The sequence below is a fragment of the Convolutriloba macropyga genome, chromosome 5, assembly GCF_964194025.1.
Source record: "Convolutriloba macropyga chromosome 5, txConMacr16.3, whole genome shotgun sequence".
Taxonomy (NCBI): Eukaryota; Metazoa; Xenacoelomorpha; order Acoela; family Convolutidae; genus Convolutriloba; species Convolutriloba macropyga.
This window is the reverse complement of record NC_134472.1, coordinates 15,743,238-15,755,838: the sequence shown is the minus strand read 5'-3', so window position 1 is coordinate 15,755,838 and position 12,601 is coordinate 15,743,238. Positions and strand designations below refer to the sequence as shown.

The 12,601-nt window shown below is 35.2% G+C and overlaps 1 protein-coding gene across 1 annotated transcript; it reads right to left on the bottom strand.

The window, feature by feature from the left end:
• Positions 1–4,334: 4,334 nt before the first annotated feature.
• LOC142339836 (carbohydrate sulfotransferase 14-like) lies at positions 4,335–7,977 on the bottom strand. Its single transcript, XM_075390136.1, has 2 exons — positions 7,562–7,977; positions 4,335–4,949 (listed from the first exon to the last, which is right to left on the bottom strand). The coding sequence occupies exons 1-2, from the start codon at positions 7,881–7,883 to the stop codon at positions 4,342–4,344; spliced, it is 930 nt and encodes a 309-aa protein (XP_075246251.1). The 5' UTR covers positions 7,884–7,977; the 3' UTR covers positions 4,335–4,341.
• Between the last annotated feature and the right edge of the window lie 4,624 nt (positions 7,978–12,601).

Genomic DNA, 12,601 nt, shown 5'->3' with positions numbered 1-12,601 from the left:
CTTTCATGTAACCCATCTGCAACATTTAATAAGTTTCGTTGTTCAATAAAGATCGTTAAACTCAGAAATTGAAAAAAATTTCCAAAAAATTTGAATACAATCAAAAAATTTCAAATTGCAAGCTTTTTTAAAAAAACTACCTACATTTGCAATCTAAAAAATGGAAAATTGTTTATTGCTACTAGAAATTATGCAATAACATAGAAGCAAACTCAAGAGGAGCAAACCCCTGGCCACTGAGGAAAAATACTAAAAGATCAGGAATTCAAAGAAAAAATTGCAATTTGAAAATCCCTAAAACTTTAATATTAAAATCTTGAAACACATTCCCCATGGCCACTAGAAACTATGCAGTAACATATTATCAAAACCTAGAGGAGATTCCTTGGCTGTTCATGTTAAAGGAACCTGAAAATTGACAAATTTTCAAAAAATTGAAAAAATTTGGCTTATTCAATGGCCAATAAAAATTTTCCAGTTAAATATTAGCAAATCCTAGACGAGATTTCTTGCCCCCTGGAGCTGGAAAACTTGAATAATGACAATTAATGTCAGAAAATTGGGAAAAACTGCAAGTTTTATCAAAAAAGTTGGTAAGATTCGGGAAGTTAAAATGTTGAAAACCATTCCATTACCTTTAGAAACTATTAAAAAACCTATTATTAAACCCCAGATGAGGTTTCTTGATACCAAGAGCTGAAACAACAAAAACATTCAAAAACCTTAACTAAATTGTAAAAATTAGAATAAATTACCGTGTTTATGTTTGGGGTAGCAATATATATAGCTCTTAAATTGGCCATAAAAAGTAAGTACGTCTTGCAAAAGACCATTATCAACTTTCACAAACCTCAATTTCAGACTGGTCCAACAAAAAATCCGGAAAAAAACGACGAAAAAATTGCAACCTTTTGGGCTCAAATACTTTTGAAAATGACTTTTTAAACTTGAATTACGGCCTTCCCAGAAGCTTCACCACTCTAATTACTTGAAGAACTACTAAACAAAAATACAATTAATTTGACACAAATTTGACAAATGCTTCAAATGAAAAGTAATCATTTAAAGATGTTTTTGAAAATGTGCCTGGAATAAATTTTCAAAATCATTTTATTTCTCTGTGGAGTTCTCTCATGTAACCCATCTGCAACATTTAATAAGTTTCGTTGTTCAATAAAGATCGTTAAACTCAGAAATTGAAAAAAATTTCCAAAAAATTTGAATACAATCAAAAAATTTCAAATTGCAAGCTTTTTTAAAAAAACTACTTACATTTGCGATCTAAAAAATGGAAAATTGTTTATTGCTACTAGAAATTATGCAATAACATAATAGCAAGCTCAAGAGGAGCAAACCCCTGGCCACTGAGGAAAAAGACTAAAATTTCAGGAACTCAAAGAAAAAATTGCAATTTGAAAATGCCTAAAACTTGTAATATTAAAATCTTGAAATACATTCCCCATGGCCACTAGAAACTATGCAGTAACCTATTATCAAAACCTAGAGGAGATTCCTTGGCTGTTCATGTTAAAGGAACCTGAAAATTGACAAAATTTCAAAAAATTGAAAAAAATTGGCTTATTCAATGGCCAATAAAAATTTTCCAGTAAACAATTAGCAAATCCTAGACGAGATTTCTTGCCCCCTGGAGCTGGAAAACTTGAATAATGACAATTAATGTCAAAAAATTGGAAAAACTGCATGTTATATCAAAATAGTTGGTAAGATTCATGAAGTTAAAATGTTGAAAACCGTTCCATTACCACTAGAAACTATACAATAACCTATTATTAAACCCCAGAGGAAGTTTTTTGACACCAAGAGCTGAAACAACAAAAATATTCAAAAAACTTAACTAAATTGTAAAAATTAGAAAAAAATTACCGTGTTTATGTTTGGTGTAGCATTATATATAGCTCTTAAATTGGCCATAAAAGGAATTACGTCTTGCCGAAGACCTTTGCCAACTTTCACAAACCTCAATTTCAGACTGGTCCAACAAAAAATCAGAACAAATGACGAAAAAATTTGGGCTCAAAAACTTATGAAAATGAACTTTTAACTTTGAATTACGGCCTTCTTTGTAGCTTCAGCACTCTAGGTACCTGAAGAACTACTAAATGCGGCTCTGGGCCTCTAATGAAACTTGAGGCCCGCTGAGCTTTACCTGTTCATCCCGTTTTGAAAGCTCAAAGTCATGAAAAAGGTGTGAAAACATCTTAGTAAAATAAAAAAACATAACCTGACAAGTGCTGACGTACAATTTAGAGAATTTTTATTGACTAATCAGAAATCTAGAACTAATGGATTGGGAAATTCATTAAGAAAAAAATCCGATCCAAAAAATAAAAAAAAACAGTAAAAATCAGAGTGAAATTGCCGCATGTGAACAAAAACCACTAGCGAGAAATAGAGTTTTCGATCAAACACCGTTTTCTCGCTCTACTTTAATTTTAGAGCAAAAAATTTCACGCCGCAAAATCACTCGATTTTTTTGCTATACTTCCTGTTTCGGCCTGACCAAAATCACTACTCCAATTTAACTTCCAAAATCATGTCAATGTGTGAACAGATCTTAAAAACATAGCCGGAAAAATTCCGGAAACAACTCGGAGTGAAAATCCATTTAAACGCCATGCAACTACTCATCAAACAAAACGTGCCTTCACTCATTTATGATTATCTTGAAACAAGATCATGAAACAAAAAGTAAAAATCAAATCTGTTAAAATATGATTAAAAAATCTGATCAAATTTTGTTATTAATTGAGATCCCGAAAAAACTATCTCTGCCAAAATAACTACATTAAAACCACGAGTACTTACTAAAACCACTTACGTGAATTTTTTAAAATAACTTGAGGCCAAATTATGGAAAAAAAGCTCTAAAAACAACTTTCACGAAAAAACTGGAAAAAGTTAATTTTTTTAATATTTCAAAAGCATATAAATCCAAAGAAAAATTTCCTATAGCCAATAGGGAATCGAGACGATCGCAAAACAATAGGCAAGTCATAATAGGCTAAGAAACTTGGTCTAAAAACAGAAAAAATAGAAAAACTGCTAAAAATTTAGAAAAATAGTTCCAATTTTCGCCTATTTCTTGTCATATTTCTGAACAAAAAAATGTTTCGTACCAACAAAACTGTAACGAACTGTTATCTTAAATTTGCTCAAGTAGAAGGGGTTTCTTCAATACCCATTTGAGCCAATAAAAAAAAATAATCGTCAAAAAAACGCAAAAATTAGCCCGAAAATCAGCAAAATACACTAAAACCACCGAGTTATCATAAAATTCATATGAATTGCCAGAAACCTTCAAAACACTACGAAAACCAGCCTAATATTAAAACATAATCTTAAACAAACCTCTTAATCAAAATAAATAAAAAATGCTCTAAAATGCCGCACGTGATCAAAAAATTTCGCTCGCTTACAAAATTTTTTTCACACCTCAATTTCTCGCTCTCTAGAAAACAGCGATATGAACAAAAAACCACTCTCTTTTCGCTCCACTCTTCATTTTGTTCAGCAACAAAATCACTCCAAAATTTTTCACGTGGTTTATTTCCCGCTTCAAAATTCACTCCAATAAAATTGATTAAAAAAGGACTTCTCCAATACTCCTCTTGGAGTCGTAAAAAGGACTTCTCCAATACTCCTCTTTGAGTCGTAAAAAAAGACAGCGCTCCAATAGAATTCAAATTCTTTGAATTGTAAAAAGACAGAGCACCAATACAATCCAATTCTTGGATTGTAAAAATGCAAGACCACCGCAATATAGCTGCGCTCAGCTTACAGCTTCGCAGCTATAAAAATAACTTATAATTTTCTTTTATTCGAAGCTGTCTTACAGCAAAGTATTTTATGTTTGAGCTAAAACAGAAAATAACGAAATTAATAGTAATTAAATGACCCAGAGTTCTTCCTTCAATTTGGCTAATGAAAATACTCATGCAGAACATTATTGCTTATGAAAAATAACCAGGCAGACCAAAATCACCTTAAGAGGTCCCTCGCCCATCGTTATTTTTGTTAATTCTCAATTTGGAAATTGAGCAAATTTTTTCACACATTCATAAATTTCCCCTTTTGATGTTATGAATAAAACTAAAACCGATGAAGTTTTTCTCTCTGATTTTGAAAATTGAGAGTTGTAATTAGTAGACTACGACTTGTAATTGATAAAAATTATTTTTTGAAAGCAGTAACATCAGTTAACTAATATCTCAAAGGAGTTAATCATTCGGAGAAAGTTTTATTATTCAAAATCTTTCCATTGAAAATTTTATCAGTGAACCAACACTTGAAAAAACATTGAAACAGATTTAAACTAAAAATTTAATATAATTTATTTAGAACAGAATAAGGATTATAACCAAAAGCCAAATAATCAAAACGGTACTTCCATATAAACTGTCTGATCAACACTTTGTTCAAGTTGTAGTAGATTTCACTCATTGACTTATAGCGAGTTTTCTTCAACACAGAAATATTTCCTTCAGTTTTTGGAAGAATAAAATTAACTTTCTGGTTAATTTTAGTCTTCTTATTAATCAGCAAATCCATATCCCTGTACATAGTTTCTGTCCGCCCTATAAAATTAATATTCAAATAACATGGATCGCATACATCAACTTGCTGATTAAAATGCTGATTATCTGTCGTGTTGTGGACTAAATAGCTGAAATAATCATTGGGCGTCCATTTTTTGCCCTCGAAATAGTTTTCTTTTCGTACTTTGTTGTAATATGCCGACAGCGCTCTCGCGAAGGGGTCTCGAACAAACATGAAGCCAAATCTGTACTTCGATTTTAACTGTTCTTTCAGTATTGAAACTTTCGATTTGGGCACACTTTTGTCACGTATTGGATGTATTAAGCTACTGGCATTCATCTGTTCCTTTTGGTGAAAAACTGGCCAGAAAATTGCTCCACGACTGGACGAACCTAAAACAATAACTTCACTGTAAATGTTATCCGAAAATATTTGTCGAGTCGGAACACAGAAATTGGTCGCTTTTAAGTTTCTACAATCTTACAAACAAGTTACTCTTTTTTAGCTTCAATTTGCTTTGGCTCAAAAGAAAATTCCATATAGTGAGATAAGATTCTGACGCAATCAGATCAGAAAAACTTATTTTGTCCCATAAATGATCTTGGAAAAAATCAGAAGTAACGTTACTCAATTTTTTGTTCAATTGTTTAAGCCTCATAAACGTTTCTTAACAAAATCTCTGGTTGAAATGTTCAGTTGAAAATTTTCAGTAGCATTCATGAATCTCAGTTCGACTCCAATCAAAATTATTGCCGCACGAGACATCATCATTCAAAATTGCGTTTAAAAATCTTTCAACATCGTGCAAAATTTTTTAATCCACCGTACAACATAACTTAATAGAGAGCGCTTTTAGTTTAAAATATGAATAAATTCTATGTAAATATTAGGCCAAAAACTTGCTTTTGAGAATTTTTTAAATTACATATTTGGTTAACTTTGAGATAAAAAAATAAACAATTTCTCAGTTAAACTAAAACAACAAATTGTTTTAAATATATCAAAACTCAGAGCAAATAAAAAAGTAGAACATTTCTGGATACATGCGATAAAAAGAAGGCTGAACAAACACAAAGCGAGTGTTTTATGAAAGACACTATAACTTTAGAAACAAGGGCTAAAAAATAAAAAAAGGACCAAGCCAGTGCAGACCATACTTCTAGTTATTCATTCTCAAGTCCGTATTGCTTCAAAAACGAAAACATTAGATTCAGAAAAGTAACCTCTTTTTAGCTTTACGTTATAAAAATGTTTATTGTGAGTCAAAATAATCAACATCCTTCAAATTTTGATTTGAAGACTGTTATTTGGCTCGCAATTGTTTATATTAACTTTTCTAGAGCTTGTTCTCCATTAAGCTGCTTTCGAGGTCTTTTAGAGCAATAAAAATTGGATATACCATGCAGTATTCTCTGACTGTTCAACGTCAGTTTCAATAACTTGTAATCGTACAATTCTTGTGCTAACAACAAACGGTTTTCAGAGCAATCATTGCTATCGGACTCATTTTTCTACTTTTAAAAATTAATTTTTTCAAACTTTTTTTTCACCATCAAGGTTTCTAAAGTTGCTGTACCATAAAGTAAAGCACAGTATTTACTACTGGTTGTGCGAAAAATTTGTAAGCGTTTAACATTTGACTGAGCTTTAGATATTAGTTGCGTAGCTTATGATTTGTGTCCCAGAAGTGTTTATTTCAACTCAAAATAGACTCAACACGCTTTACGAAATATAATTCGTCGTCAAAGACTTAACGCTATTATTTAGTTTTTAAATTTTGGTGCTGTCGTGTCCAATCTTTACTTGTGCTTTGGTTTTTTCAATCCAATATTTGGATTGTATCGAGGCCCAAAATTTTTTCTGTGCGATGTTCACACATTTTTTATGACTTTGATCTTTCAAAACGGGATAGATAGGAGAAACCCAGTGGACATTAAGTTTGTTTAGAGGCACAAAGCTAGACCTTAAAAACTTCAGTAGTCCTTAAAGTGCTTCGATTGGTGCAGCTGCTGGGAAAGCCTAATATCCAGGTTAAGGGGTCACCTTTAGGAGTTTTGTGCCCACAATGCGTTACTGGATAGTTTCTGAAGACTATCAATTGGTTCTGAAGATAATAATATCACAAATTCCAGCAACGTTTCAATAAAATTTGCAATTGCTTTCAAATTTCTTGAAACTTGTCACTTTCGGAGATTATAGATCTATATTGAAAGACTAAATAAGTTCACTTGGGCCACATTTGAAAATCATTGGGATCTGTTATTAAGCAAATGTGCTAAAAGAAGAAAAAAGAAACACAAATTTGAAAAAAGAAACACAAACTTTTATGAAAACGCATACTGATCAACAAAGAAAACATCAGTTACGATAAAAAAAACTAGTAGACACGTTTACTTTTTAATTACGAGGAAATGAATGAAACTCTTCGCTATACACTGAATGCATGGAGTAACATCTTTCATTCAATCTTCATTGAGAAGCTTATGAGACGGGTCTGCTTTTTACGGCTACATAAAAACAAAAAACAGGCAAACCTGCAAATTCAAAAAAAAATTGATCGAGAAACGTGTCATAGCCATTGAAAATTGAAATTTTAAGCAAAAATGTATCTATATTCAATTAACTTTTTAACAGCGATGGGATTTTTTTAAGAAATGACTTCGAAAAAATCAACAAACAAGAACAAAAATATTAAAACCAAGAATTAAAAACAGATTTTGCTTTGCATTTCGATTAAATTTACACAATTGCTGTTGCCAATTCAAGGAAAGACGTCAATCTACCCGAACGAGCTGAATGCAAAAAAGGAGAGAAAAGAGGCCGGATTATTCACTGTAAGTTATTGGCCCGACTTAAATTAGTTGTTTAGTACGCAATTTCTCAGCAGTTTAATCAAAATCTTTATTAAAATATCGCATCGAAACTTTATCCGTGATCACCCGATGGTTTAAAATAATCAGGAACGTGAAAAATAACTGTCCCAGCACACCTGTATCAGACCCACCTGTTTTTGGTACTCTGCATTCATAGCAACCGAATTCTTTGAATAAAGTAATTGAAGGGACGTTATCATTCTTATGCTTGAGCAACTTTTGATTGCAAAATGATCTAACATGATCAATCCTCAACTTCTGAATGTCTTCTAAATTGTCGATTATACTTTCTTCGTCAATTAGGTAAGTTTTGTTTGGTGGAAAAGTTGTCTCAAAACCAGGAATTTCTGAAGTTTCTCTCCCATCGATAAACCCAGTTAGAAAACGAGGATAAGGTTTACTTTTTATTATTTGCTGTTGTATATTATGATTTTTGCTTATTAAATAAACCATATCAAAATAATTTTGTTTACTATCTAATGAAAATAAATGATAAACGACCACAGTAATAAAACAAGCGGAAGTTGACAGCAAAAATTGTTTAATTCCGGTCGTTCTAAAATGCATAACGTTCAGTTGAGTTTATTTTTTTAAGTTTGCGAAACAAGATACCGCGATTATGTATTTTAATAATAAACAGCATGAGCTAATTGTGAACTCAAGTTCCCTTTTGAGTTCTAACAAAAAGATCTCAGTGCCATGGAGGCACAGACACAAAGATGCGTTAAAACAATGTAAAAACTCTATCTTGACTCGCTGGATCTCTACTACTGGCCAAAAAAAACATTTGAAACAATGGTTAATAAATTTGATTGCATCCCAAGAACTATTTTCTTACAAATTGAATATGGCCATCTTGTAAATAGCAAAATGCAAGCATTTGTTTGCTAATAATATTTGGAATGGTTGCCTTATCGATTCATGATTTGATGTCAAATCTTGGAAAATTAATTAGTGACTTCGTACGGTCTTGAAAGCCTGCGCACTTTTTATTCCAACCACTTTTGTAGGTTAAAAAATATTAGATTTTCTCCTTTGTCGCTCTTTCGCCTTTCTAATACAATTAGAAAACAAATTGCCATATTAAAAATATGGAAAAATGTAAATGTATTTTTTAGCGTTATAGTCAAACGAAAATATCAGACAAAACTTTAAGAAGATTTTTTTCTTTCTTTATCTGTTATGCACACCAAACCTCTTCTATGGTGAATGCTTGATAACTTTGCCAAAGGCGTTGAAAAGACTAGCGCAATAAGAATTAACTATTTAACGAACTTCTCTTTCTTTGCTTAAGACACCAAGTGCAGTTAGCTATTGCGCTCCGATCGGAGTTTGCGAATGACAACTGGTACAGCCAGGTAACAAAAGTGAACAATGCGCTTAACGTATTTAAAATCATGAATGATGATATATAATAACATATAGAGTCTTATAGTAATATAAGAAATTATATTATTACATTTAGATTCTTGGTTACTGTGTGAGCCAGGTGCTCACCACATTCCCCCCTCTGGGGGATGCCAAAAGAAGATCAGTGTTGGGATTCTTCGCTAGAGGCGTTGTTTTTAGTGTCGCAGTCGTGTGGTTCCCGTTCGGGTCCTTGGGGTGTTGGGGACCAGTCCATGGGTGTTGAGTTCTTGGGTTGGAGAGTCCGAGTGGGTATTGAGTGAACAGATGCAGTGTGGAAGAAGTTACTTGACTCTTGGGAGTCAGATGAGAGGATTATGATGTCTTGTCCGAAGGAGGAGCAGTTTGGGTTGGTGCTGAGAGGTGTGCTTTGTTGGGGTTCGTCTGAAGCGTCGATTAGATCGATAATTGTTGTCTCTTTGGTGTTTGTCTGGTGTAATGAGTCGTCGGTTGGGGGAGTGGATGTGAGATTGGCAATGGTCTTTTCGATATTTAATTTCTTTACCGTTGCTTCGGCTTTAGATTTGCGGATGTTGCGCAGCGGGGGTGACTTGGCGATTGTTGAGACTGTGCTCTTTTTGGGAGTTGAAATCAAAAAGTCCGCCGCTGAGGAGGATGCTGCAATAATGAAGGAGTGCTCTGGAGAATGTTCTTTGAATATGCGGGTTGGCTTCTTTTTGCCCATTTCATCTATGTTGACCGGACTTTGGCTTAGGCTGAATGCATAGCTTTGTTTTAGTGCTGCTAGTTTGGCCTTTGTTAGTATCATATTGTCTGTCTTTCGGGCTGCTGACACGGTTGCCTTTTTTCGAATTGAGGATCGTTTGCCCCTTTTGGGCTACTTTTTGGGACTTTTTCTTTGGCTTCTTTTGTGCTGGGCTTGGTTGTGCTTTAGTCATTATGGGGGATATGTTGAGTGTTGCCTTTTTTTGCTTGGGTTATGCTCTCGTCCTCGTCGATAGGGGTTGACGTGCCTTGCTGGAGGCTTGAGGTGGATGATTCTGGTGCATTTGCTGTTGCTTTTCGATTACGTGATTCGCTACTTGGTTGCGGTTCCGCTGTGGCTTCTTTGCATGCTTTCTTTGTGGGTTGTCACCTTCGGGTCCATTGGGCTTTCTCGGCTAAAGGGAATTTCTCTATTTTACGCTTATTACGATTACATTCGCCTACTGTTTTACAGGCAACGAAGTTTATTAGGCGGAGTTTGGGTTCTTGGGGTTTTTGTTCTTGAGGTAACGGACGTTTTTCGGAGGATATGGCTATGTCACTCTTACGTATTACTGTGTTTTTCCGATTTTGTGTGTCGATGGTTATGGTGTGGGGAGTATAATCAACAATAGTGCCCTCTGGTATTATTGACCATAGGGGTTTTAGTGTTCCTCTCGGTTCGGGGTTTTTTCTTCTAATGGTTTTACGTGCTAGGTTGCGGCGTGTTTGATCAATTATGGTTGTCTTATCTCCTATTTGGAATTTAAATTTAGACGGAAATATTGTACCCTTGTGGGATGGCATTAGTGGGGCATTGTCAGATTCCGAAGGGTCTGACGTCTGGGATTCCTCTAATCGTGGGTCCTGTCGGGCCTGGTCCTCCTGTCTGTATTGTATGTCCAAGCTGACCCCTGAATTAGTGTCCCGGTCCCATATTGCCGCCGGCGTCAATGTGGGGTTTTGGAGTAGTCGTTTGTCTAAGTAGAAGGATTTTATATTGCTGTAAGTTAGGTTATTAGTGTTAGGATTTGTTAGAAGGTTAGAGAGTTCTGTATTTTTTGGTCTACCCAAGTGTGCTTCGAATGCTGGTATTTTAGTGACCCTGTTGGGGATAAGTCTGATGGATTCGATTATTTCGGAGATTTTCTCTGCTATGGTGGTGTTGTCCCATATGGGATCGATATTCATAGTTGCTAGTCTTCGCTTTAACGTTTGTATTAGGCGTTCCACCATGCATGAGGCTCGGTGGTCGTGGGTGGGGGAGAATATGTGTTTTATATTTTTTTCCTTGCAAAAAAATTCAAAGGCTCTGGATTTAAATGCCTGTGCTTGGTCGCAGCGGATGCTGCGTGGTATGCCATGGAACTTGCAGTATTGGCTAAGGAATTCTATTGCTGTTTGAGTGTCGCAGTTTGTGTGTACTACTGCTGATGGATATCGGGAGAACCGGTCTACCACGGCTAAGATATGGTGTTCGTTGTTAGTGTTTTTTGTATCTACTATTTGTCCTGCGAAGTCTAGTTGTAGTTCTTCATTGGGTTCGCTTAGCTTAGGTAGTTGACCTAGTTTTGATTTTGGTATTAATGATTTTAGGTTCTTACCTTGATCCAGGCATTGTCTGCAGTTTTCTGCCCTTAGAGCGATGGTGCGATGTATCTGGGGGAACCAGATAAGGTTCGCCATTCTAATCATCCCAACTTGGCCCGGGTGGGTGCGATTCACGGCGTTAATAACTAAGTTCTGGAGCTGGTAAGGGATAACTAGTTTGCCATCATATAAAAGACATCCCGATTGGGCCACGGATAAGTCGTTTCGGAGACTGTAGTATTATTTCGAGACTAGTTTTAGCTCTTCCCATTTGTGGGCTTTTACAAAGCGAATGATGGACTGTAGGTTCTTGTCTTTTAAATTGGCCTCATCCAGGAATTCTTCGCCAAATACTCGAGATAAATTGCGACGATAATCGGGAGGGGTTTCGTTCTCGAATTCGAACAGGGGTGCATGTTTGGCTTCGTCGATTGGCTCTCGGCCTTGGCCTATATTTGAGGATGGTGGGTTTTCGTCCGTTTGGGTGGCTACAGAGTTGGGGATGTTAGGAGTGGGTGAGTTCATTGCTTTCGTTTTGTTAGGTTTCCTGGCACCTTAAACTATTGGTCTACCGAAAGTGTTAAAATTGGGTTTGTTTCTTGTAACTACGTTAATTTTAGTGCGGGGATTTGACTTAAGATAAAGGTGACTTATTGTTGTTTGAAAATTGAGGAAGGTTGAAGTTGTTTAATTTAGGATGTTCAATGTTGTTCAAAGTTGGATTGTTTTTGTACGAGAAATTTTGATATTGAAAAGTTGAATTTGATAACGAGAAAGAGTGCGACTGTTTGTGGTTAGATAAATGGCAAAAAGCGTTCGCTTTATTTTGCGCTTGTTGAATTTCATCTATTACGTCATTTTATTTGTGTGTTTGTCCGAATCGAGCGTTTTGATTGGTTGAAATGTTGTGCTTTCTTTCTTCGTTGACTAGTATGAACGTAAATTCTTTTAGTCTGTTTATGAGAAAAAATTCATCATCTGGGCCTATTGGAGGGGGTTTCAAATGTGGTTTTCTGCTTAAGTAATTGGTAAAGCCCATGTCTTTCCCCGGTAAATGCTTGATTTTGAAAGTGTATGGGAGTAGTTTGTCTACCCAACGTATTAGAATGCTTTGTCGCGATTTATTGGCCCGGTTGGGTTTTAATGCTGAAAGGAGAGCTGTATGGTCTGTGATCAGTTCAAATTTGGATCCTAATAGATGATATTTGAAGTGGTGTGTGGCCCAAACCACGGATAATAGTTCTAGTTCGTTGGTACTGTATTTCATTTCTGCCTCGTTTAGGAATCGGCTAGCGTACGCGATTGGAAACCATCTTTGTGGGTATTGTTGTTCTAAGACTGCTCCGAGGCTTCTGTGGCTTGCGTCGCATTTTAGGCGTGTGTTTCGCTGTTTATCGAAGTGTTTTTTCTGTTATTTTTGAAATTTCCGCTTTTGTTTTGTCGAGGGCAGTTGTGTGTGAATCTACCCA

Coding starts and splice junctions, on each gene's coding strand:
- LOC142339836 (XM_075390136.1), bottom strand. CDS start 7,883: ATGGTTTATTTAATAAGCAAAAATCATAATATACAACAGCAAATAATA. Junction 4,950..7,561: donor ATGCAGAGTACCAAAAACAG/GTGGGTCTGATA, acceptor TTATTGTTTTAG/GTTCGTCCAGTCGTGGAGCA.